We start from the raw sequence: 26,977 nt of genomic DNA on the forward strand, positions 1-26,977 counted from the left end.
CTATAGCCTAGGTCAGTGGTTTTCAAAGTGGGGGGCGCTAGGGGGGCCTCAAAGTTGGAGGGATGATAACAAAAAAATTACGGAAAAAAATATACTTTTTTAAAATAATTATTATTAAATATATTGTAATTATTTTTTAATCATTATTATAAAACATAATTATTAACTAGAGACAACAATTCCCCTGTGGGAAATTGTGAGAGTGATGCAGTGCGTGTAGCAGTCGCTATTGCTGGAGCTGCACTGAACTGTGTGAATGTGTGACTTGCTATGAGGCTACAAGCCTGTGTCTCTCTGAGAGGGAGCAGCCCCTCCCTCCTGTGTGTGTGTGTGTGTGTGTGTGTGTGTGTGTGTGTGTGTGTGTGTGTGTGTGTGTGTGTGTTTGAGAGAGAGAGCAGCCCCTCCCCTCTCTGCTCCCTGAGTGGAGCTCGTTGCCTTAGTAACGATGCTCAGGTGCAGGGCAGAGACACAATATGACAAGCAAAGATCGCTTTTTCTCAGAGTTCCCTCTCCTCGAACAACGGTGATTTACACGGAAACGAAAGGAGCCATTCACAAAATTCTTTCACATTGAGTGCTAGAAGGCTCCCATGAACACATTGATGTAATTTTTTTGTCCCTAGTGTAAAAAATGTGGACACTAGAGCGAGTTGAAAACAAGTGACATTTCTGATTTTGTAGTAAAAGCGCTGTCAGGATTATAATGGGAGTCAATCGAAACATTGTTTGCCATGCTCATCTCTCCGATTGCCTGTGACGTTGCAGTTTGTGCCATTTATCAAGCTGCTTTGCTCCTCAAGCTAGCGTATTGCTAGCGCAAAATGAACAGGTTTTTGAAGAAGAGACCGAAGGAACAAACCAACAGCCCTGCTGTGGAGGACACTGCTGTGAAAAAAAAAAACGTAAGAAGTCCTGGCCAACTAAAATCCAAAAATATGAGGCAGCATACATTAAGTATGGCTTTACAGCCATACAGAAAAATGGCCATGATTGCCCAAAATGCGTCCTCTGTCTGGAGACCCTGTCAAACGAGTGCTTAAAACCTTCGAAACCTCAGCGTCACTTGGTACAAAAGCATCCGACAGATGCCGAAAAAACAGTAGATTTCTTCAGATGCAAAGAAGAGCATTTGGTCAGGCAATCTGCTGCATTCACCCAGCAAGCTACTGTCCCCGAGCGGGCCCTGAAGGCATCATTTTTAGCCTCATACCACATTGCTCGTGCTAAAAAAACTCACTCAATTGGAGAAGATTTTATTTTACCAGCCACCAAAGACATTGTCCGAGAATTGCTTGGTGAGGATGCTGCCAAAAAAATCGATGCTGTCCCACTCTCTGATAACACCGTGAGCCGACGGATTGGTGACATGGCTCAAGACGTATCTGCTCAGCTGTTGGAGCAGGTGAGAGCCAGCAAATACTTCGCACTTCAGCTGGATGAGAGCACAGATTTATCCACTGAGGCCCAACTGCTTGTGTACATCAGATTTATTTCACAGGAAAGATTTGTGGAGGAAATACTATTTTGTAAAGCACTTGAAAGAAGAACTACTGGGAAAGACATTTTTCAAGTTTTGGACAATTACATCGAGTCTAACGGATTGGACTGGACCCGTTGTGTGGGGGTGTGTTCGGACGGAGCCGCGGCAATGACCGGGAAGATCAGTGGAGTGACCGCTCTCATTAAGCAGAAGGCTCCACATGTAGTGGCCACACACTGCATGCTCCATCGCGAGGCACTGGTCACAAAAAGGATGGATAACGAGTTGAATCAGGTACTACAGGAGGTTATACAGTTTATTGTTCAGTGCGAAAATATTTGTGTTGAAAACATGTTAGTTAATAATATTCTTATGCTAAACAAATGTAACAATTATTGACTATTGAATAAAAGTAAGAGAAAACATTCTAAAAGTTGATGTTTCTTTACATATTTTGTAGCATTGTCTGTGGGTTTGCAAAGGGGGTCCCCGGCCAGAAGCTAATGCTGTTTGGGGGGCCTTGGCATGGAAAAGTTTGGGAACCCTTGGCCTAGGTCACAACCGGACATACGATTTTTTGGCCGTGCGATTTTTGGGGTTTCCCAAATCGCTGCGTTTTTTTTGTTCGTGGAGAAAAACGCACGTTGGCCATAAGTTTGTCTTGCAACCTGAAAAAAATGTAAGCGCCCGTAGAGTTTGTTTGACATGACAAAGAACCTCTGCGGCCAGTCTACGGCTCGAAAATCAGCACGTCACACGCGTGCCCTCCGTGCGTTTCACGCGCACCCTCCGTGCGTTTCTTGCGTTTTTTGCACGTAGACCGGCCATAGGAGCACGTACGGCCGGTTGTGACCGAGGCTTATTGTGTCACAATAAAAAAACAATTTGCACATTTAATGTGGTAAGCATGTTGTGTAAATCAAATGGTGCTAACCCCCAAAAAATCTATTTTAATTCCAGCTTGTAATGCGACAAAACAGGACAAACACCAAGGGGGATGAATAATTTTGCAAGACACTATAGCTAAATAAAGTGGTCGCTAATATTTCTAGATTTACAGTTCTCACTCTGACCCCTCTTTGGTCTGTCCCTGATCTCACACAAGACAGATAGAAGGGCCACCTGGAATTAGGAAGGGCCGGTAAATTTCTAACCCAGCTATCTCCTCTGGCCAGTGACAAAAATTAACTTATTTCTACCCCTGTATATCCATGACCATGCCCGCTTCTGCAGCGAAACTCATGTCCTCACCCACATCCATTACCTCGACTCCTTCTTGTCTTTATTTGTCCTTCTTGTCTTTATCTACCTGTACCTGTATCTCTTCATCCTGTGACTCATCTGGAGGCAGCACATATGCTTTAGGGCACATTATGTCCTTGTAGGGTTCAGGAACAAAGGCTCAGATGTGTTTGTAGAGATACTGTTGTGTGCCTAGCAGATGTCCAGGTGAGGGAAGTGTGACTGGATGACCTCCTGGATCATTTCTTGGGGTACAAAAAGGTGATAGCATGGTGTTCCATCAGACCTGATCTGGCATATTCAGCTGGAAAAAAGTAGAATTCATTGAGCTGTAGGAAACCAATACAACAAAATATATTAGACCTGTTTCATTAAATTTAATCTAGCCTGTCATGTGCAGCTACTGTAGGCACTCAGCATGACAACCCTTGCTTGTCGATTTAAAAAATAAAAGGGCATAAAAAAGAGAGGCCTATCTGTGTCTGCACAAATTAATTACATGTCAGTTCTTTGTCTAAGTCTTGAAACTGAATGTGACTGAAACTTTTGGTCCTGGTTTATGGTTGTTTACTTTTTTTGTGCCTTCAATGCTCTGCATTGTCCACACAGTGTGTATAAACGTAATGATGTTAGGCTTCTGTAAGGCTTCGAAATGTATACTTATGAAATTTATGGTGATTCTAATCATGTTTATGATGCCCCTTGCAGTAACAACTTCCACAACACACTACAGAAAGATCATAGTAACTTAGGTGACTCACACTTCTATACCTTGTGGATACAAGGTATAGAAGTGTGAGTCACCTAAATTTTGAAGCTTTCTCACACTCAACTTGGTCGACATCACTGACATCGGTGGCATATTTTCCAGGCAACATTTTCCATGGCAAACTCAAAATCATTCTTTTTCAGGTCAAAGTCATCCTTGAATTCATCTGCATTTTTATTGATATCAGTTATAATATCCTCTTCCGAGGGTTGTGCAAATAAATCCACAACTAAATTGCTTAACTTTTAACTATCGTTGTGATTTAAGTTTAAGAGCTTTGTGATTTCTCCTGCCATGGTTCATACAGGAAATGGGCTGTGTGTTGCAAACTGCACGTGTAGGAGGAGTGCAGCCAGTCAGAAGCCTTCTTATAGATCATACATAGCAACAACAGGGATGAGAATTTTCCGCCGATCGGCGGATTTCCAACTTTTTCAGACCAAAATGATCATTTTTGAGATCGATGTAAATCCGTTGAGAAATTTTCGGGGGGGGTATGATTAACGATCTGTGGTCACCTTATAAGGCAGACGTCCCAAGTTTCCCAGAACTTCCGGGAGTCTCCTGCATATTGATAGAAGCGAGCAAGAGCGTGCGTGCGCGCAACATTAAGGTCTGCATCACGCATCTTAGAATGTGCGCGCGCAAGGGAGACTGTGTGCAGTGTTGCCAGATATTGCTGACATTTTCCATCCCAAAATATGTTCAAAACCCGCCAAAATGCACTTAAAACCACCCAATGTGGCAACACTGCCTGTGTGCCTGTTCATGTAGCGCATGCCAGACAAAGAGCATCCTGATTGGGTTACTCAGCAAAATAAGCCAATCAGCTTTCAGTGTGGGCAGGCTTTTATCCCTTTTCTCGAGGACCGAAGCTTTCAGTTGAGCCAGTGTGGCCTACAGGACTGGCATGGCAGAGAGAGAGCGCGCGCCCCACAAAATGAAAGTACAAAACCCACTTCAGGTCAGATTACACAAAAGAATCTCCCTGTCTAATAAGGGTAGAAAATAATGACAGTTTCGCACGATGTACTGTTTGCAGCAGTGATTTCAGCATTGCCCATGGTGGCTTAAATGATTGTAAAGGACATGTTGAGGTGAGGAGTGTCATTTCATGTGCATTATATTTAGGCAGAGGTGTCAAGTAACGAAGTACAAATACTTCGTTACTTTACTTAAGTAGAAATTTTGGTACTTTCTATTTTACTGGAGTAATAATTTTTCAACCTACTTTTTATCTCTACTCGTTACATTTTCAAGCATTTACTTTTACTTCGTTATGTTTATAATAGTCTCGTTACTTGCATTTCATTGCACCAATCTTTATATTACTTTATATTACTTTGTCCACCTAATAAACTGCCACTCAGGGTGCTCCAAGCACACAGCAATCAGAGCTCTTCAACACCGTTAGTAAACTGCGGGCTCTCGTTCGTTTGTCAGGAGTGGAACTCCCCCCCCCCACGAACCATATGCGGCATTCTCTTTTCTAAGTCAGGTTAAGTTTACAAACGCAGTTATGGTATCTTGGTGGGTGTTAGTAAGTAAAGTGACCGGTCTTAGCTTAGTAAACGTTATATTAGCTTGTAGTGTGTCAGCATTCCAGCGGCCGCCCTTTCTCTCCTCGCCTGTGTTCAGCCTCGCATTGCTGGAACACAAACATTCTGTTGACTTCTCTCGGTGAGACAGTAACTAGTAGGGGTGAGAAAGTGTTTTTCTTGCATTTTAACTTGAACCTGCTGCCTCTACTGCACGTCCCATATAAAAAAGAAAAAAACTGCAATTTTACAGTAGTGTTAGTGTAGTATTCATTCATTCATAGCATTCAAATACTGTATTATTACTGCTGTTTAGACAGTGCTCCATGAAACACATTTTAATGGGTCAGGAGAATGTACTGTATGTGGACTTCTAGGCTGCGCCTTTGTCCTTAATAGCATTTTTTCCTCTTTCATTACTTTTACTTTTGTACTTTAAAGTAGTTTAGAAATCAGTATACTTTTTACTTTTACTTGAGTAAAAAGCTTCAGTTGATACTTCATGAAAAGTATTTCTAAACCACAGTATCTATACTTCTACTTGAGTAATAAATGGTAATACTTTTGACACCTCTGTATTTAGGTCTACAACAGGCTGTCATGAAAAGACCAAACTTATTGAAGATTTCCGTAAAGTAACAGTGTATGAATATACATCATATATATCAAATACACGTCATATATAAGTGTGTATCTTTTTATAAATGGGGTTAGCTTGTCTAATGTAGCATGTTGGGGAGAATCATCATATCTATATTTCTGATAAAATTTTAGGTATGATACCGTGTATAACTCTCCTACTTATTGCTAATTTCATGGGGGGGGGGGATTGCTGGGATGTGCCGCGCGGGAGCGTCTGCCCACATTTTTTTAGGCCGAGATGAACTTATAGTTTTTGATTTAAAAAAAATTTTTCAATTTGTAATGCCCATTGTACGTACATGCCTGTTCTTTAACTCAAAATCACCATCTCGATCTTCAAATTGACCGTATGGTATATGCATTACATTACACAACATCCTGTCCAGATAAAACCTAGTTAGTACACACAACAGTTGAAAGGGAAGTGATGAGTGATGTTGAATGTTGCCTGCTGAATATGCAAGACCTCCTGCTACCATGATAACATCAGAAGAAAGCTTCAGAGAATTATATGACAGAACTTTTTTCTGGTTTGCACTTCAGTGTAAAGGATTAGAGTATTCAAAGACATGAATAGCAAAAATGCAGAAATATAATACTGTAGAGCTCGTTTATATTAAAAGGTGCATTGATTTTTTGAAATCATCAAATGTGAATTGATTAAAAACAAGTCTCTTGTACCATATTAATCATTTTCACCTGGTAGTCCACCAAGAAGGGGAATTTATTTCCAAATACATTGCAACTTTTTGCTGATAAAATTAATGGTTTTGGGGTAAAAAAAAAAAAACTAGCCAAAAATCATTAGCCCCTGGAACCCCTGGGCCCCGCCCCCTTGGGCTATGGGCCCCGCCCCCTTGGGCTATGGGCCCCGTCCCCTGGGCCATGGGCCCCGCCCTGGTTTTTTCAGACTTTTTAAATATTTTTCATTCTCATCCCTGCAACAAGGAGATCTCATCTCATTATCTCTAGCCACTTTATCCTGTTCTACAGGGTCACAGGCAAGCTGGAGCCTATCCCAGCTGACTATGGGCAAAAGGCGGGGTACACCCTGGACAAGTTGCCAGGTCATCACAGGGCTGACACATAGACACAGACAACCATTCACACTCACATTCACACCTACGGTCAATCGGTCAATTTAGAGTCACCAGTTAACCTAACCTGCATGTCTTTGGACTGTGGGGGAAACCAGAGCACCCGGAGGAAACCCACGGGGAGAACATGCAAACTCCGCACAGAAAGGCCCTCGCCAGCCACGGGGCTCAAACCCGGACCTTCTTGCTGTGAGGCGACAGCGCTAGCCACTACACCACCGTGCCGCCCCACAAGGAGATTAAATCCCATAATACAAATTTTGTTTACACAAACGTGAGCTTGTTTTATATAATTTTATTGATGACTCATTGAAATGACTTCCAAATGAATACTGAACCTAGTGAGTGGGAACTCTCCACTGTATTTTGATACCAGATGAAGGGTTATCTTCAGAAATACGCGATTACCCGGACAAAGTCTGAAGGGCATTTTCGCTTTCTTTTACTTATTTCTATCAGGATTTGAATATATGATCTCAATAAAAGCATGTTTTAAAGGCCATATGGCCATTGTTCCTTCCTAAAGTAACAGTCACACACTAAGTAAATAATTTTATATGATATGTAAAATGAGCTCTCCAGTTCAGCTTAGGATACAGATATAAACTACTAAATCTCATTAGAAAAATCAACTTCCATCAGCTTTGTTCCTTTCTCTCTGGCACCATCTCAGGGTTATTTGTGAGAATATCACATGACTTATTTGGTTGCAAATCCAATTATTTCATAGGTTTAAATCTGTCATGCAGATTATTTTTTTATTTCATATTTTTTGTATGTGCCAGAGATATTTTCTGACAAAAGTATTTAGTTCTGTTTCCCAAAACATACTATAAACATAATTCAAACCACTGTGACCCTGACCAGGCAGTTACTAATGATGCTGGAAATTGATTGCATTGTTCAAGTTAACGAACATGCTGTTTGTTTTCCATGTCCTGTGAGGTCCCAGTCACACCTCTAGTCTCAGCCAAATCCCTCTATGACCCTTTTTCTGGCAAGCATTCAAAAAATTGAACAGCACATCTTCTATTTATATCTGTATTTGTGCCCATTTTGAACACATTCATTTCCAAATAATGCATTCATATTTTGTTCCATGCCTAGTACTGAAATCCTGGTGTCAATAAACAACTGTAGTCAGGGAAGGAGATAATTGCTAAAATGTGCATTGTACACAGGCTAAAATGACGCACTGTTTGGCCCTGGTCACTGACCTCAGCTCTGTAGTGGGGGTGACAAATTGAAAGCCCCCAGCATTTAGACAATCACTTTCATGCATTACACTTTTCTTGGATTCAGTTACCATTGTCCTTGAGCCACCTTGGCATGAATGAGTTCTCATCTCATCTCATTATCTCTAGCCGCTTTATCCTTCTACAGGGTCGCAGGCAAGCTGGAGCCTATCCCAGCTGACTACGGGCGAAAGGCGGGGTACACCCTGGACAAGTCGCCAGGTCATCACAGGGCTGACACATAGACACAGACAACCATTCACACTCACATTCACACCTACGGTCAATTTAGAGTCACCAGTTAACCTTTGGACTGTGGGGGAAACCGGAGCACCCGGAGGAAACCCACGCGGACACCATGCAAACTCCACACAGAAAGGCCCTCGCCGGCCCCGGGGCTCGAACCCAGGACCTTCTTGCTGTGAGGCGACAGCGCTAACCACTACACCACCGTGCCGCCGCATGAATGAGTTGTGTGTTGTATTTGTGTTGGCTTGGAAGTCTGGTGTCTTTGGCATGTAGTTAAGAGTTACCACCCCAACAGATTTAATGTACATGATAAAACATGTACATGATAGTGGGCTCTAACAATTTTTCAGAAGTTGTCTGCTTCAGAGATGAAATCAGCTGTTTGTTAAGAAATTTGGTGTGTTGAATTTGAATATTACAATTAAAACAGCTGATTGGCAATGGCTTCCAAGATATGTAAGATTTTACATTTTATACTTATGTACATTGTGTAGATAGTAACATTTTAAGTATAAATTCTAACCTAGATCTTTTCATGTGTTTATGGTTGGTTTACATGATATGTCACATGTTTTCTTTATGTAACACTAGAAAATCAGCAAAAAGTTTATATAAATAAAATGTATTATGAACCAAATGGCAAAAAAAAAATTATGTATAAGGACTGAATTTTAGTCCTTATTCAGTGTGTACTCAGTGCTTTTTGGCAGCTTGTCTCTTGTATTCATGAAATGGAGCATCTCTTGTCAAGCTTATCAAGCAAAGACTTCATCTCAAGTCCATAGCACTGTATGGTTTTTTGCTTTTTTTTAAGCAATTTGTTTAGCAGAGTTAGGGTTGCAAAGGGGTGGAAAGTTTCCGGGAATTTTTGAAAATTTCCGGGAATTTTGAAGGGCCTGGAAATATTGGGAATTTTTGGGAATTGTCAATTTTGGCATTTATTAAGTTTTAAACATTTTAAAACATTTCATCACCCAGAAAAACAAATTAAGCCTTTCTTTCAATTATGTACTGTTTTGTGCTAATTAAGAATAGGACATATTGCTAAAGGCCAATTAATAAAAGGCTTTTAATTTTTCAATATTAGTATTATATTCAGATTGTTCCATGAAAAATTATTATTCTCAATCTCAATTAGGAATTTTTCTTCAAATAAAGCATCTTGCCACTCTTACATTTTGTGGGAAATTCCAAGATGCTAAATATAATAACATTGAATATAATAACAGTACCCTTTGGTAAGAATTAACTGGAACTCTAACTCATTGCATAACAAGTAGTGATTTCTAAAAATCTTGCAAAAACTCAATTTTGACCATTTTTATTACAAAATTTACAAAACTTGAAGACTTGTCTACAGATTTAATCACAAAGGTATCACATCATAAAATAACAAGGAATATTTTAAAAAATGTTAAATTTAAAATTTCTAATTGCTAGTAGTCTTGAAATAAGTTTTGCTGCTTGTAAAATATATTAGTGCCACTTTTTTTCTTTGAATCTGGAGCAAGGTTGTTTAATGTCATTGTTTTAATAGCATTGTAGACCCTAATCGTTACTTCTAATATGATAATTTGCAAGCAAATTACTTGACAGGATATGGTTTACAAACCAGTTGCAAAATGAAAAAGGAATTCAAGTTGTTGAAGTAGTAAACAAAGAAAGTTACAGGAAGCAGTCTTCAAAATCATAAGTAGAGTTAAAGTTGCTTTTGAAAAGTTGCTTTTAAGTTCTCACAAAGTCTAAAGTTATTGTTTAATTCATTATACATGTACCAGGGAAAACCCGTATTGTTTATGTAAAACATTTGGTGGTTATTAATTTTCTCAGTTGTTTAATTAGTTACATGCTTATTTTTGCTTGTATGTTCTTCTGAACAGAACAGAGACCCAGAGAAATATCCTAATCTGAGTAAAAGGGCCTTATTTTTTTTTTGTATCAATTTTTAAGTAAAGTTGGTTTCGAAAGTTCCCCAAAATTCCCATAAATCCCCGTTAATTCCCAAAATTTCCATGGAAATTTTCCACTCTGAAAATTCCCGGGCATTTTGCAACCCTAAGCAAAGTGATGTAAGATGATTTATGATTGCATCATCAGTGACTTCTAGGAATAACATATCATGTATGATGTAATACTGGCTTCAGATTGCACTGTTTTGCCAAAAAAGTAAGTACTATCCAAATCCAGTCATAGATTCATAGAGCCAATCATGAAAACTAGAGCCAATTAACAATTTTAAGTTTTATTTTCATTCTCATCGACCCAGAACTAGTAAAGTTTGACTATATTTATTTCAGAAGCATTTTGGCTGTAGACCAGTGTTATTATTCATATGATATATTATTAAACATTTTTATTGGCTTAGAAGTGAGTCAAAATAACTTCTGCTGTTCAGATTTTACCCTGCTCATTCATATCATGTTCCTAGCTGTCTGTCCACTTGACCTTTTATGGAGTTTTGTGGGTGTCATGAAATACAAATGGGCTGTGTTGGGAAGTGCAGGTGATCAAAATACTTACACGAAAAATCACCATTTCTGAAACTTTTATAAATCTGGCAGAAAATCTTAGTTCCGTTTGGCTTGTGCAAACATTTACACACAACTTTATTCAAAGGCTGATAAATGAGGCCTATTGTTTGCATATGGATTTGAAAAATGTAATTTTGCTATATAATTTTGCATTAGGTGAATTTATTGTTTTCCCCTTTGGTTGTTTATGCAATATGAACACAGTGCTATTATAAGATATAGAATTAAAGGCCACAGAAGGCACTTAATTCTGAAAGACTTGCAACCATATCATGAGGTGTTAGTCGTTCTGTAAGACACACCTACATAAACAAATGCACATGCACACTCATGATGTTTGCTTTTGAAAATCTAAAAAAAATAAGCTGTTTATAAGTAGAAATGGGCTGGACTGCATATTCTATGTAACAGTTAAAACCAGCTCTCTCAAGGGCAGTCCCACTGACTAGAGATCAGCTCGGCAGCGTCTCAGTTCTCCACACAGAAGCCACACTGTGCTTCAGAGTAGCATGGCTGTCATTAGATCAGCTATCAGAGCAGTTTAACAAAGCCTGTGTGCTTCACTGATACAGAGCCAGATTCATCCACAGTGTATACAGAGACTGCACTGTATGTGTCCAGCAGTGATCTGATCTCAGAACAGTCTTTCTTTTCTTCCTGACCCACATTCCTGTGCTTTAAGGATATGTGCGGATCATCTGGGACTCCCCTCAAAACCCATATGTGTTCGTACTCGCATTCAGAAATGTTAGAGTCTGGTGCGACACACACATGTGGATGTGAATTAATCCCAGTGTGTGTATGCAGACAAGGACCACGACTTTGGCTATGATGAAACTTCTGGTAAGATGTCTGAAATTAATCATGCTCTCTCTTTCTGGATCAAGCTTGATTTTTTGCTTTTCTCTTGAGACTTCATGCGTCCTTGTTGTTTGCCCCTTTTCATTCCTCTGTAATGTCTGGCTGATGTGTGGCTTTGAGGAGTTAAAACATTTCACACAGTTGAGCAAACATTTCCATGTAGCACTTGAAATTTAAACCACTCACTTTCTTATGTTACTTACTTTATTGCATCATGCCGTGCATGTTTTCTGTAAGTGTAAGGTACAAAACACACTTATTATTTCCCTCTACACTATCCTTCTATTTTTTTTTCTCTCCACTGATGTTGCTGCACTTTAAACTACCAGGAAATAAATATATATATATATATATATATATATATATATATATATATATATATATATATATATATATACACACACACAGTGGGGCAAAAAAGTATTTAGTCAGTCACCAATTGTGCAAGTTCTCCCACTTAAAAAGATGAGAGAGGCCTGTAATTTTCATCATAGGTATATCTCAACTATGAGAGACAAAATGAGAAAAAAAAATCCAGAAAATCACATTGTCTGATTGATTTTTAAAGAATTTATTTGCAAATTATGGTGGAAAATAAGTATTTGGTCAATAACAAAAGTTCATCTCAGTACTTTGTTATATACCCTTTGTTGGCAATAACAGAGGTCAAACGTTTTCTGTAAGTCTTCACAAGGTTTTCACACACTGTTGCTGGTATTTTGGCCCATTCCTCCATGCAGATCTCCTCTAGAGCAGTGAAGTTTTGGGGCTGTCGCTGGGCAACACGGACTTTCAACTCCCTCCAAAGATTTTCTATGGGGTTGAGATCTGGAGACTGGCTAGACCACTCCAGGACCTTGAAATGCTTCTTACGAAGCTACTCCTTCGTTGCCCAGGCGGTGTGTTTGGGATCATTGTCATGCTGAAAGACCCAGCCACATTTCATCTTCAATGCCCTTGCTGATGGAAGGAGGTTTTCACTCAAAATCTCATGATACATGGCCCCATTCATTCTTTCCTTTACACGGATCAGTCGTCCTGGTCCCTTTGCAGAAAAACAGCCCCAAAGCATGATGTTTCCACCCCCATGCTTCACAGTAGGTATGGTGTTCTTTGGATGCAACTCAGCATTCTTTCTCCTCCAAACACGACAAGTTGAGTTTTTACCAAAAAGTTCTATTTTGGTTTCATCTGACCATATGACATTCTCCCAATCCTCTTCTGGATCATCCAAATGCTCTCTAGCAAACCTCAGATGGGCCTGGACATGTACTGGCTTAAGCAGGGGGACACGTCTGGCACTGCAGGATTTGAGTCCCTGGCGGCGTAGTGTGTTACTGATGGTAGCCTTTGTTACTTTGGTCCCAGCTCTCTGCAGGTCATTCACTAGGTCCCCCCGTGTGGTTCTGGGATTTTTGCTCACCGTTCTTGTGATCATTTTGACCCCACGGGGTGAGATCTTGCTTGGAGCCCCAGATTGAGGGAAATTATCAGTGGTCTTGTATGTCTTCCATTTTCTAATAATTGCTACCAAGCTGCTTACCTATTGCAGATTCAGTCTTCCCAGCCTGGTGCAGGTCTACAGTTTTGTTTCTGGTGTCCTTTGACAGCTCTTTGGTCTTGGTCATAGTGGAGTTTGGAGTGGACAGGTGTCTTTTATACTGATAACGAGTTCAAACAGGTGCCATTAATACAGGTAACGAGTGGAGGACAGAGGAGCCTCTTAAAGAAGTTGTTACAGGTCTGTGAGAGCCAGAAATCTTGCTTGTTTGTAGGTGACCAAATACTTATTTTACAGAGGAATTTACCAATTAATTCATTAAAAATCCTACAATGTGACTTTCTGGATTCTTTCAACCCATTCTGTCTCTCATAGTTGAAGTGTACCTATGATGAAAATTACAGGCCTCTCTCATCTTTTTAAGTGGGAGAACTTGCACAATTGGTGGCTGACTAAATACTTTTTTGCCCCACTGTATATGTTATTTACCAGTTGGGAGGTCCATATCGTGAAATACTGTGACCGAGGTCTTGAAAGTCCTTTCAAGGCCGAGGTCACAGTATTTCACCATACGGACCGACCTTAAGCTGGTAAATAATTTATTTTTTTCTTTACCAAATTCTAACAGAAAACAAGAGCTCCCGAAAGGGAAAACCGAGCTGAGTCGCCATTTTGAATCCCCATTCACAGCTGTAATGCAAATTGCTTTCTCCTCGGTATACAAGTGCACTTCCATGGCAGGAAAAAATATATATATATATATTTTGCCTATGTAATCCCCTATTTATATAAAATTGAGTCATTCAGGATTTAGCCATGTTTTTGCTCAGTATTAGCAAATTACAGGTTTTAGCTTTCTCCTGAAATGTTTTATTTTATTTCTTCTTCCTCAGGGTAGTAAAACTCGCTTTCGCTGTGAAGACTGTCGTTATCACTATCCATGCTGTAAAATTAATGCTATTCTCCTGAGAAATGCTGGCAAAAATTTATAAGATTTTTGATAATCTTAGAAATAAATCTTATTAAAAAAAGATAAATGTTGACAAAAAAATTCTACTGTGTTTGTTGTTGTTGTGAATGAGCGAGTCGCCAGAGGTCCATAACCTGGGTCCGTAACTGGGGTCCGTACCGTAGGATATAGACCCGCTCGCCAGCCAATCAGAGCTCAGGATTTGGACCGCGAAAAAAATAATATGCATTATTTACTTTCTAATGTCTACATGTACTTTATTTATAATTTCTCACTTTGGTGTAAATCAGTGTAAATTAGATAGGTGCAATTTTGGATAAAATCTTGGATAAACTGACAAAAGAGACTCTGACAGAAGGATGTCAATGCTCATTATAATAGTAGGACCACACCCACTGGATATCGCTGCAAGCATGAGGGCTCGTCATCTCTGCTTGCAGCTATGTGTTTTTCTCCTTCTTCTTCTTTTTCTTGACCATTCTTGAGATCATTCCCATGGGCAAAAACTAATGAAATTTGGCAAACACATTCGTGCTTGTGACAGTTACTCAGGAACAGAGGCTTAGCCCTGGGTGTAGCCCAGGGATTCTATAGCACCACCATGCCATTGAGTCTTCTCTCATCTCATCTCATTATCTGTAGCCGCTTTATCCTGTTCTACAGGGTCGCAGGCAAGCTGGAGCCTATCCCAGCTGACTACGGGCGAAAGGCGGGGTACACCCTGGACAAGTCGCCAGGTCATCACAGGGCGCCATTGAGTCTTGTGCTGGGTATATAGTTTCAAGTACATGCGCCAAATTTGGTAAGTATGTGGATCTCCCCAAGACAAACAAATTTGTAATGTACATTATATTAGCCATACTTTAAACATCCCTCTAAACTTTAAAAAATTTGACTCGCTTTGACTTTCTCTGGCTGTGATTTTATGTGTATTTATGTGCATGGATATTCCATCAGCAGAGGTTTTGGTTTTCTGTTTTATTGGAATTTTGTGTGTGTGTGTGTGTGTGTGTGTGTGTGTGTGTGTGTGTGTGTGTGTGTGTGTAAGAGAGAGAGTAAGGAAGGAAGGAAGACAGGGAGAGAGAGAAATATGGAAAGATACTGTGGTCTGTGGTCAGTTTGGGTAAAGGGGAGTATTGAGATGTCATTGTGGTTAGTAACTGAGAGTCTATAATTAAGTGAATAAAAGTGGTTGGTTACTGGAAAGTGTGTTGACAGAAACATAATGTTCAGAGGCTCTACTGTCAAAATCAATGCATACTAATTAAAAAAGTAATTGTGTGTACTCACAGCAACATTTATTTACAACATTTAATTGTGAGTCACCTTTTGTTTTTAGGCTTCTGTTCTACTGGGGTTGCGGGGATTGTTGCTAAGTGTATTTGAGCTCTTAAGAGGTTTTTTCTTTTTTTTTTTCAACCTGACCCTTCTACGCCTCTCTGGGTCATTTATAGGTACCTTTCTAACACTGACTTTACAATACACAACCGCTCCATACAACCACTCCACGTTCACTATAACTAACAGCAACCATCCATCCCAAGCAAACAATTCATAATGGCACCTGCATCACTTTAACACGATTTTTGTGTCTAACTTAACAACATATATTAAAGATTATTATCTGCACAAACTGTATATTTTGTTTTTATATGAAAGCTAGTTTGGAAAATAAACTGTCATTTCTGTGTCTCTGTGCTCTCTCTCCCTGCAGTCTCGTGAACAGTCCGATGATGAGCAAGAAGACTCTGTGAAATTTAAGAGGCTTCACAAACTGGTCAACTCCACTCGGCGTGTCCGCAAGAAACTTATCAAAGTAGATGATGGCAAAAGGCAGGGATCAGAAGGTACAACTGATGTGGTTATTAAAATAAAACACCAAACTGTTTCTAAATGACTAATTAGAAAGGTGGTTAGCCCTCAGTTTCAATTAACCATTTAAAACACTTAAAATAATATTCATGTCAAATTCAATAACATTACAGTTCATACCTAATCAAAATATTATTATGGTTGGAGAAAAAACTTGTCTGGATGTATGAATACATGCAAACCCACAGACTTTAAACACTTAAGATTTATATTCACGTATCCAAATATATGCCTAAAGAAATACATTTTTTTTACCTTAGAAGCATACAGAAATATATTTATACATGTTCAATCACAAATTCTTATGGCTATAATCTTGATGTGTATTCTTATCTCCATAGACTCTCTGAGCTTGGACATGTCCCCTTCATGCGAGGACACCAGTGCCCTATATGCAGGTGTCAGTAAAAAAGGCACCCACTGCATGATGGGCTCATCACAGTCATCTCTGACCCAAGATCAGGTCTCGGTGGATGAAGACAAGAACAGCTTAAGTATGTCTCCATCTTCTAGCAGCTTGGAGGCCTGGAACTCTGCACACAGGCTGATAAAACCTTCACCTAACCCGCACAGCCTGGTTCGGCCTCTAGCTAGCGCCGGCACAGAGGATGAGCCTGAGACCAGGAAGACGTCCCTGTCTCACGGGGTAAGTATGGACGCTGTATGCACACACTACAGCCTTGTGCGGCCTTGTCCTCAACCTCACCGCATGCTGGTGCCTCTGGATTGCACCAAGCAGCCTCCTATCTCTACCTGGCAGAGGACCAAGCCCGATCCCAATTATGCCTATTCCACCAAGCACTTACTGTACCAATGCAACTTGAAAAAAGCTTCCAGCTCTCCTCCACTGACACTGCCATCCTCGCCTCGGGTGCGTGAGCTGGGAAGGGTGAAGGGGAAGGGCAGTGTGGGTATAGTGGGAACTTGGCTCTGCCCTCCCAAGCACCTGCGTGGAAGAACAGCTGTCAGTGAGCTGAACATTACCTATATGGTGGAGCGCAGCCTATACAACCACTTGAGCCGGAAAGCTGAAAGGCTCCACCTACTGGAGGATGAGAGAGACAGCAACCGGAAATGGGTGTCCAGTGTGGATCGTTGCACCCGACGTGTTCTCCTGCGCATTCAGCAAAAGTCTGTGAGTGAGGAGGGCCGATGGACCCATGGAGCAAGTCACTGACAGGCTACAGGATGAAACTGCAAGGATGTGAGGTTATACCAGAGACCTAAAATAGTTATAACGTAATGTGGCAAGATTTTTAAAATAAGGCATCTTTCAAAAAATTTCAGTGGACAAGAAGGAAAATACAGTAAAAGACTAGATTTTCTGAAATTAGCTTTAGAAATCAAGTTATAAACTGACACGAGTTGCCTTAAGGTATTCACTTCGAAACAAGATACCAGCAGCCAGCATATAATGATGTGCCAAAAACTCTTTTTACATTTTTAGTATTGTTCCAGAAGCTCCATTCGTAAACCAATATAAAATTTTGCTTGACCTTATATGTAAGGTATGTTACATGTTATATGTATGTTACATATAACATGTATATTACATATAACATGTTAATTTATACTACATGTTATATGGGTTTTACTTTATATATATATATATATATATATATATATATATATATATATATATAAAAAATTTTTTACTTGTGTGGTTTGATATGTCCTCTTCTGCTGCTATCCACTATGCTGCTGCAAACAGGCAATTTTCCCATTGTGGGATAATAAAGGTCTTCTCAGAGGTGACGGCAGGAAGTTTTTTTTTTGGGGGGGGGAACATGTCGCGTGCTGAAGGAGCACTAAATCTAGGGGTGTCTGGGGCATGCCCCCTCACTGGAAATTTTGGAATTTTTAACCCTCTAAAACGCTATTTCCCACATTTTGAGAGGCAAATTTTGGTGGAGTAAAGCTAAGTTTCATGTCTCTATTTATGCAGACAACTTACTGTACTCAATAAAAATAGGTTACTTATTCAAGAATAGAGCTAAACCCCACTGTCAAATGCAGTTTTCTCAATCAGGCTACTTTGTCAATTTAAGGCGGCCTGGGACACGTGAAACGAGCTGTACTACACGTGGATACAATGAACTGACTGGACAAGTTGTACTCGCACCGAGTGGCTGTCAACACATATGATGAAATTTCACACAATGCTAGTCAAATATTTCAATGGTTAGGTCAAATAGCCTTGGAAAATTTGAATAAACACGCAATAATACCAAAAAACCGATCACATCTCTCGGCAATCCTGTTTTGACTGAGGACTAAGCCCATGAAAGTAACATTCCTGATCCTTCAAGGACCGCTGTCAGCTCCCGTGAAATCCAACCGACTGGTAATGATCGGTCGTGAACCCAGATCGGGTGCGAATGAGTTTTTTTCTGTTTGTTGCATATTTTTCAAATCAAAACTGTGTGATATTGGTGTATTGAAGCATGTACTGTATGAATGACATATGGGGCTGTATCGGTAAATTGGAAAAACTATTTTTACCTTATAAGTTTTATAAGTTTTCTCATGGATTCCCCACCACCACCACCACCACACACACACACACACACACACACACACACACACACAAACAAAATGCAAGAAAATTTGTCCTCAATGTCCTTGTTGAATTAAAGAGCTAATAGATTTATATACCTGCTCAGCTACATGGTATAAAGCAAGAGCACGAATAACTGTCTTTCCTTTAGTCTTCGGTGCGAGTAAACTGTCATTCATTTCTTGGTTTGCAAAATTTGACTTGGGATGTTAAAGTTTATGCTGAAAACTTACCTCGCATCAAGCAACTTGGGTGCCTTTGTTGAGCCCAAAAAGTTTGCAATGGATATTTGTCTGAAACTCCTCTTCATACTGATTTTCAGTGAGTGGTTGGGCAGCAAGCGAATTCATGTAGATCTAGAGCAGCATCAAGTTTTTGGGCACCCAAAACTGCTTGTATGCCTCGTGAATGCTATCTAGCCATCCGGACAGGACACGAGTTATCAGTCAGATACAAATGTAGTGACACTGTCATAGCCTTGCTGTCACAGGGTCCCCACTTTGACGCGAGTACCCAAGGAGACCAGACATGTCTAGACAGTTGCCACAGCAATGGGTTAATTAGTCCACAGAATATTCATAAATCAGTTTGTCTACTAAAAGTGATGGGTTTTGCAGTTCTGCGTAAGCCAAGTAAGGAAAATCCCAGAAAGTGGAGCCAATCATTGACATCGGGGCCAAGCTAATTTGCATCGGTTTTGGTGGGAATGGGTGCTACCCAACCTACAGTACAAAGGGATGCCGCCAAGGTGCTGGGATGAAGGGACACAGCAGGATTTAATAAGGGAAAACAAAGGTGCGCAGTGGGCTATTTATTCACACTACTCTCTCCTTTTCTTCCTTATAAATAGTCAAAGGACTCCCATCATAACTTGGGGGGGTGCAGCTCCCCCAACATAATTTTACGGGAGGGGTTCCCCCTAACCCCCCACCGCCACCACTGCTTCTTATCTTATCTTATCTTATCTTATCTTATCTTATCTTATCTTATCTTATCTTATGTAATGGAACCAGTAGAGCAGCCTGTTGACGAAAATATCAACCAAGAACTCTCTCATCTACGATCTTGGATCTCATTAGATGCTCTCAGAGCTGTATTGGATATGATGTGTGGTTCGGATGAGATCTGCTCATTTTCAGAAAGACAGGACTAGGCAAAAGTTTGGACATGCCTTCTAATTCAATGTTTTTCTTTACTTTTATTAATTAAAATCACTTCATGTCTTAAGGTAATGATGGATGTCATTTCTCTTTACTTAGAAGAAAGGGAAGGGAAGAAATTCCACTAATTAACTTTTGACAAGACACACCTGTTAATTGAAAAGCATTCCAGGTGACTACCTCATGAAGCTGGTTAAGATAATGCCAACAGCATGTAAAGCAAGGTAAACAGTGGCTACATTGAAGAATCTAAAATATGAAACTTTTTTTTAACTTTTATATTTACAACATAATTCCGTATATGTTTCCTAGTTTTAATGTCTTTGATGTTCTACGATGTAGAAAACAGTCAAAATACAGAAAAAAACTCTGAAGGAGTAGGTGCATCCAAACTTTTGACTGGTACTGTACATCTGTGTATCTCTGAATGAGAGCATGAGGATGGCCGATCTTATCAGTGAGAGTGGTCAATAAAAATGAGCACCAAGTGTCATGAATCGCATGCACACAAGTATTCATGAATTTGGAGCAGTGAAGTGAAAGTACAGAGATACTTTCCCATGTGAGAACATTTCGGTTCCTGAATAAGGGATTTGAGTTGTTCATATCTCTGATTGGTCACTTGCAACCAATCCTTATTCTTTTGAAAACATACATTGATCTCATTTAAAAGTTACAGAAAAAAAGCAAAAATTGCTTTAAATTGACTTGCGAAACAGACCTCTATCCTTATAGTCCCTAATGTATATTTAGTCAGCACATTAACTGTTAGAGTTCGTGGTTCGGTGAAGCTCCGTTCAGTGCAGTTCTTCCTGTAGCCTTGCAGTTTAGAGATCTTCTAAGTGTCATTCATAATGAGCATGAATCAGAACGTGAACTTTTTCCATAGACATCCATCACGCATTTTCCTTGAGCATTGATTTTCAGTGTATTTTGTATTGGTATTGTGCTCTGAATATGCATGACAAGACACTCATTCACTACTGAGCAACAGTCGATATTTGTCAGATTACTTCGCTGATGATTTACCTCTCATCTTCCAAGATCCAGATGTTTCTTTTTCCTTCTCCTCACAAAGTATAAAGAGGAATAGTTTTCTTTTACCCTCATTTGAAATACTGCCATTACTCAAAAGCCACAGAGCAGTGGAGAACGACTCATGTGCAGAATGATTTGTTTGTTTGCTTTGTTTGTTTGTTTTGTTTGTGCAATGCTTTTTTCTAGAATGCTTTTTGGAAAACGATGTGTTTTTTACTGTTTTTAAGTTGAAATTGTGCAGTCACTCATTGCTAGAATATTCATTGTCATGATAGATATGAGTATGAGTCACTGTTGTTTGATTGTGAATCAGATTCATTTCACTTGAATTGACTCCAGAAGAACTGCATCACTTGGATTGAGACTGTGTGTGGTTTGTTCCTGCAGAGGACATGTAGCTTTGGGGGTTTCGATCTGTCCAACCGATCACTTCATGTGGTCAGTACGGCTTCTGAACCTCATGTGAGCACACGCGCGCGCGCACACTTTTAACATTTGAACATTTTGGCATGCTTCTCATTGTACATTATTTAATGTCTAATGTGTAAAACCTCTCTCTCTCTGTCTCTGTGTGTGTGTGTGTGTGTGTGTGTGTGTGTGTGTGTGTGTGTGTGTGTGTGTGTTAAAATAAGGAGCAAGAGGCTCTGTACAGGGACGTGATAAAGTCTCCTACAAGCTCTCGCATCTCTCTGGGAAGGAAAGTCAAGTCTGTGAAAGAAACGATGAGAAAACGCATATCCAAGAAATACAGTAGTTCTCTCTCTGAACAGGTACAGACACACATTCTTCTTCCTCATTGGCTTAATTTATTCTCCTCTCTTGTGATCTTAAATTTGAAATTTTGCATTAAATATGATTTGTAAATTTGCCAGGATTAAGTCTTTACCAGTTAATGAATAAATAAAGCTCCTCATTCGCAAAGATCACTTTTAAATGCACTCTGATATTCAGCCAGGTTATAACACTGTAAACACATGACTCATATTGATTTATGAGAGTGGTGAAGAGTACATTCGCTGTCCTATTTTACTGAGTTTTATGCTCCGTTATTAGCTTCAGGAGTAAGCTAAGATTAAAGACATTCTGAGAATGTGGTTCATTGAAATCATTGCCTTACCTTGCTCTCTAAATGATAAAAAACCAACAGCTTTTTACAGATTGCATTTACATACCTACTGATAATTTGTTGTCCTGCTTCATTCCCTTCATGATTAATACATTACTCCATCATAGAAAAGCACTGCCAGTGTTTATTCTGCTTTTACTCTGTTCAGGGTTTTGAGTTTTTCAAAGCACAGCGTGTCTGGGTTTTTTTGTTTGTTTGTTTTTTGTTGTTGTTGTTTCACAGAAAAGTTACCTGGCTGTGCTGGGTGCTTACCAATTTCAGTCATATTTCTGTCTTTACAAACAATTTTCATAAAGATTGGCATGTCTATAAAATGACTGACAAGAGGCCCATATAAACACAAGCATTCCACACTATAACAGTTTCCCAAATGCTTTTTCTCACTCACGTAATACTCTTTATCACATTCTGGATATTTTGCAGGTTGTGTGCACAAGCAAGAAAATTTTGAAAATGACCTTTAAACTAAGATGCATAACCCATATATGAAGGTCTTAAACATGAGGCACATTCTTGAGAGTTTACTTGCAGCTTTCAGTGATGTAGCAGTGAAAACATTTTCCCTCACACTCAGCTCTGAACAGAAGTCTATACAGCAAACATTCAAATGCAAGCAGCTGAGGATTTAATTAAATATGATAAATAACCATGGGCTTTATTATTATTATTATTATTATTATTATTAAGTATTTGGATGGGCGGCACGGTGGTGTAGTGGTTAGCGCTGTCGCCTCACAGCAAGAAGGTCCTGGGTTCGAGCCCCGGGGCCGGCGAGGGCCTTTCTGTGTGGAGTTTGCATGTTCTCCCCGTGTCCGCGTGGGTTTCCTCCGGGCGCTCCGGTTTCCCCCACAGTCCAAAGACATGCAGGTTAGGTTAACTAGTGACTCTAAATTGACCGTAGGTGTGAATGTGAGTGTGAATGGTTGTCTGTGTCTATGTGTCAGCCCTGTGATGACCTGGCGACTTGTCCAGGGTGTACCCCGCCTTTCGCCCGTAGTCAGCTGGGATAGGCTCCAGCTTGCCTGTGACCCTGTAGAAGGATAAAGCGGCTAGAGATGATGAGATGAGATGATGAAGTATTTGGATTCAAATAAATAGTAAATTATCATTTAAGGAACTATTCCAATCGAGCTAGTGTATGGTATGTCTGCAAGCATACAGTGCTGTTTGAAAGTTTGTGAACCCTTTAGAATTTTCTATATTTCTGCATAAATATGACCTAAAACATCATCAGATTTTCAGACAAGTCCTAAAAGTGGATAAAGAGAACCCAGTTAAACAAATGAGACAAAAATATTATACTTGGTCATTTATTTATTGAGGAAAATGATCCAATATTATATCTGTGAGTGGCAAACGTATGTGAACCTTTACTTTCAGTATCTAGTGTGACCCTCTTGTGCAATAATAACTGCAGCTAAAGGTTTCCGGTAATTGTTGATCAGTCCTGCACACCGGCTTGGAGGAATTTTAGCCCATTTCTCCATACAGAACAGCTTCAACTTTGGGATGTTGGTGGGTTTCCTCACATGAATTGCTCGCTTCAGGTCCTTCCACAACATTTCAATTGGATTAAGGTCAGGACTTTGACTTGGCCATTCCAAAACATTAACTTTATTCTTCTTTAACCATTCTTTGGGAGAATAACTTGTGTGCTTAAGGTCGTTGTCTTGCTGTATGATCCACCTTCTCTTGAGATTCAGTTCATGGACAGATGTCCTGACATTTTCCTTTATAATTCGCTGGTATAATTTAAAATTCATTGTTCCATCTATGATGACAAGCCGTCCTGGCCCAGATGCAGCAAAACAGGCCCAAATCATGATACTACCACCACCATGTTTCACAGATGGGATAAGGTTCTTATGCTGGAATGCAGTGTTTTCCTTTCTCCAAACATAATACTTTTCATTTAAACCAAAAAGTCCTATTTTGGTCTCATCCGCCCACAAAACATTTTTCCAATAGCCTTCTGGCTTGTGCATGTAATCTTTAGCAAACTGCAGATGAGCAGCAATGTTCTTTTTGGAGAGCAGTGGCTTTCTCCTTGCAACCCTGCCATGCACACCATTGTTGTTCAGTGTTCTCCTGATGGTGGACTCATGAACATTAACATTAGCCAATGTGAGAGAGTTCTTCAGTTGCTTAGAAGTTACCCTGGGGTCCTTTGTGACCTTGCCGACTATAACACGCCTTGCTCTTGGAGTGATCTTTGTTGGTCGACCACTCCTGAGGAGGGTAACAATGGTCTTGAATTTCCTACATTTGTACACAGTCTGTCTGACTGTGGATTGGTGGAGTCCAAACTCTTTAGAGATGGTTTTGTAGCCTTTTCCAGCCTGATGAGCATCAACAACGTTTTTTCAGAGGTACTCAGAAATCTCCTTTGTTCGTGCCATGATACACTTCCACAAACATGTGTTGTGAAGATCAGACTTGGATAGATCCCTGTTCTTAAAATAAAACAGGGTGCCCACTCACACCTGATTTTCATCCCATTGATTGAAAACACCTGACTCTAATTTCACCTTCAAATGAACTGCTAATCCTAGAGCTTCACATACTTATGCCACTCAGAGATATGTAATATTGGATCATTTTCCTCAATAAATAAATGACCAAGTATAATATTTTTGTCTCATTTGTTTAACTGGGTTCTCTTTACTTTTAGGACTTGTGTGAAAATCTGATAATGTTTTAGGTCATATTTATGTAGAAATATAGAAAATTCTAAAGGGTTCACAAACTTTCAAGCACCACTGTAAAAGTGTACTCCACACACTGTTTTGCACAGAACAAGAGGTGCTGTGCCACAAATTGGTCTGGCTTCAGTATAAAACTCATATTCATAATGTTCTTAACACTCTATTAATACTTCTGTAAATGTCCATGTGACTGAAGCTGCATCTGTTTTTCTCAACCAGACCCTTTTCCTTCTGTGTGTCATTAAGAGACCCACAGCTGCTCAGTTTAAACAGGACCACACTGCCATGAGAGAGCATGTGGTCTAACTGACATAATCGAGGCCGTTGCATGCTTCGGACCAAATTTTGATCACAAGGATCACAAACAAAGCATATTTTCTGTAAAAATACTTTCAAGGCCACAAGTAAATGTGTTAATAAACAATAAAATTCCAGGCAATATGTTTTGTCTGGATTTGGCATCTGTCTCAAACATCTCACTAAGTCTCCCTCGCTGCATTCATGTCTCCTGGTGGAAGGTGAATGTTCATTAGCAAAACCTACAGGTTAGGGTAAATCATCTGAGTATTCCCAAAATTACTTATCAAGAACCACAATTGTTTTTTTTTTGTTTTTTTGTTTCACTGTTATAATTTGTGTTGGCACTTATTTGGACACAATTGTATTTAGTAGTCTACTGGAATCTTAAAAAAATTCAGTTCTAATTTAAGCTAGCTATAAGTCCACTGTAGATTTTTGAATGTTCTGATGTACGACAGTTTTTCTGTCTCGTTTTTTTATTCAACAACACTTGTTCATTCAGCCATTTGGTCATGTACCAGATGTACAAGATACCTGGTATAGCTACATATAAAAATATGGACATATGGCAAAGACATCTAGTTCTAATCGTGGAGTATCTTAGTTATTTTGTTTATTTCCGGTAGCAAGCAATATTCTCGGTATTCTTCGGTATCAGAGGTACTCTCTTTCTCTCTCTCTTTGTCTTTCTAGCTAAAGCCAGTTTCACACTACATTTCTAGCGGTCTTTTACAATTATTACAATTATTACTTGTCACACTGTACAAGATGATCTCAGTAAGAATTCTGTATCAGACTGTATGATAATATGTTTTTCATGTCAGATTAACCCTTAGAACCTGACTAATGCAAATTGCGTCTCATGCTAGTTGCTTGTCTATGCGACAGTGTTGGTGAGAAAAACAATTTTGATTTTACATCACATTTAATCATAGTTACACTCTGCATCAAGCTCCATACCCATTACTCATGTTTGAATTACTCATGAACTCATTATTACATAGATATGGAACACATATAAGAAAACACAGAACTGGAGCTTTGTAATGATGATAGTCACATTTTATGGAACAGCTGAAACTTCTACAATCTTTACTAATTTCTCCACCCATTTTCACACACCTGATTCTCAGTTCAATAAGTCACAAAGTCCCACACATTTCACAACATACCACATCGCAAAATAAACAGCAGAATTGACACTTTCTAATGACAGCTGTTTCTCTGTGTGAAAAAGTATTGTCGAGTAATCCGGCTTTAAATTCACAGCAAATAAATGCTCTGCTGCCAACATTTTATGATAAGATGTATGTAAAAACATAATAATTTCATAAGATACAATCTCTTTTCATCCTTATATATTCAATCCTTTATATAAAACTTAATAGAAAAAAATGTACAAGTATTGTCATATCAAATGATGGAAGATGTGGATAGTCTAGACTGTTCTGGGGAAAAAAAGAAAAACAACATACAGCGTATAGCTCGCCCTTAAAATGAACAAGATTAGAGCTTAAAAGTAAAGTGGGATAAATTTCCCTGAAAATAGCCAAGGGTTCATAGGGTTATTCGATGGAGATACTTACTTTGTTCTGGCATGTTGGGTGTGTAGTAACGCAACACAGGTTTGTAGTTCTTCAACTGGAAATTATAAAAATAGTTTCAAATTTGTTATAACAGTAAATAAACTCAATGAACAGAGCATTTGAGTGTTAATTGGTTACCTACACACCTGGAAGCTGTAACTAATCCTCTGTTTCCATGCTGCATCCCTTTTTCTCCTGTCATAATATAACTCTGAGGCATTATAGAGACATTCTGTCTGCTGCTGCAATTGAACAAACTGCTGTTCTTTTAAATCCCATATGTTTTGTTTACGATTCATCGTTGTCACTAAGGTGTGTTGTAGCTATATCAATGGGTATGTGTAATTCTACGCCGTCCTCCTATTGGTAGAGTTTTGATGAGTGGTAGTGAGTGGCTGTCAGAGAGCACATCACAATATACAACCCCAAATCAGAAAAAGTTGGGATGGTATCTTGAAATTGAAATTAAAATTGAAAGCAATAATTTATAAATAACCTTTCACCTGTATTACACTCAA

At 39.4% G+C, this 26,977-nt stretch overlaps 1 protein-coding gene across 5 annotated transcripts in view; it reads left to right on the forward strand.

Moving 5' to 3' along the window:
• Window positions 1-26,977, forward strand: part of sash1a (SAM and SH3 domain containing 1a) — a 266,052-nt gene that overhangs the window by 199,166 nt on the left and 39,909 nt on the right. For all 5 annotated transcript variants that reach the window (XM_060914078.1, XM_060914077.1, XM_060914074.1 and 2 more), the window contains 4 exons: window positions 15,830-15,962; window positions 16,329-16,633; window positions 21,130-21,204; window positions 21,375-21,512. In XM_060914078.1, coding sequence (XP_060770061.1) covers window positions 15,830-15,962; window positions 16,329-16,633; window positions 21,130-21,204; window positions 21,375-21,512 — 651 coding nt within the window. The remainder of the gene's footprint in view (window positions 1-15,829; window positions 15,963-16,328; window positions 16,634-21,129; window positions 21,205-21,374; window positions 21,513-26,977) is intronic.

This window comes from Neoarius graeffei, chromosome 2, assembly GCF_027579695.1.
Source record: "Neoarius graeffei isolate fNeoGra1 chromosome 2, fNeoGra1.pri, whole genome shotgun sequence".
NCBI classification, from domain to species: domain Eukaryota; kingdom Metazoa; phylum Chordata; class Actinopteri; order Siluriformes; family Ariidae; genus Neoarius; species Neoarius graeffei.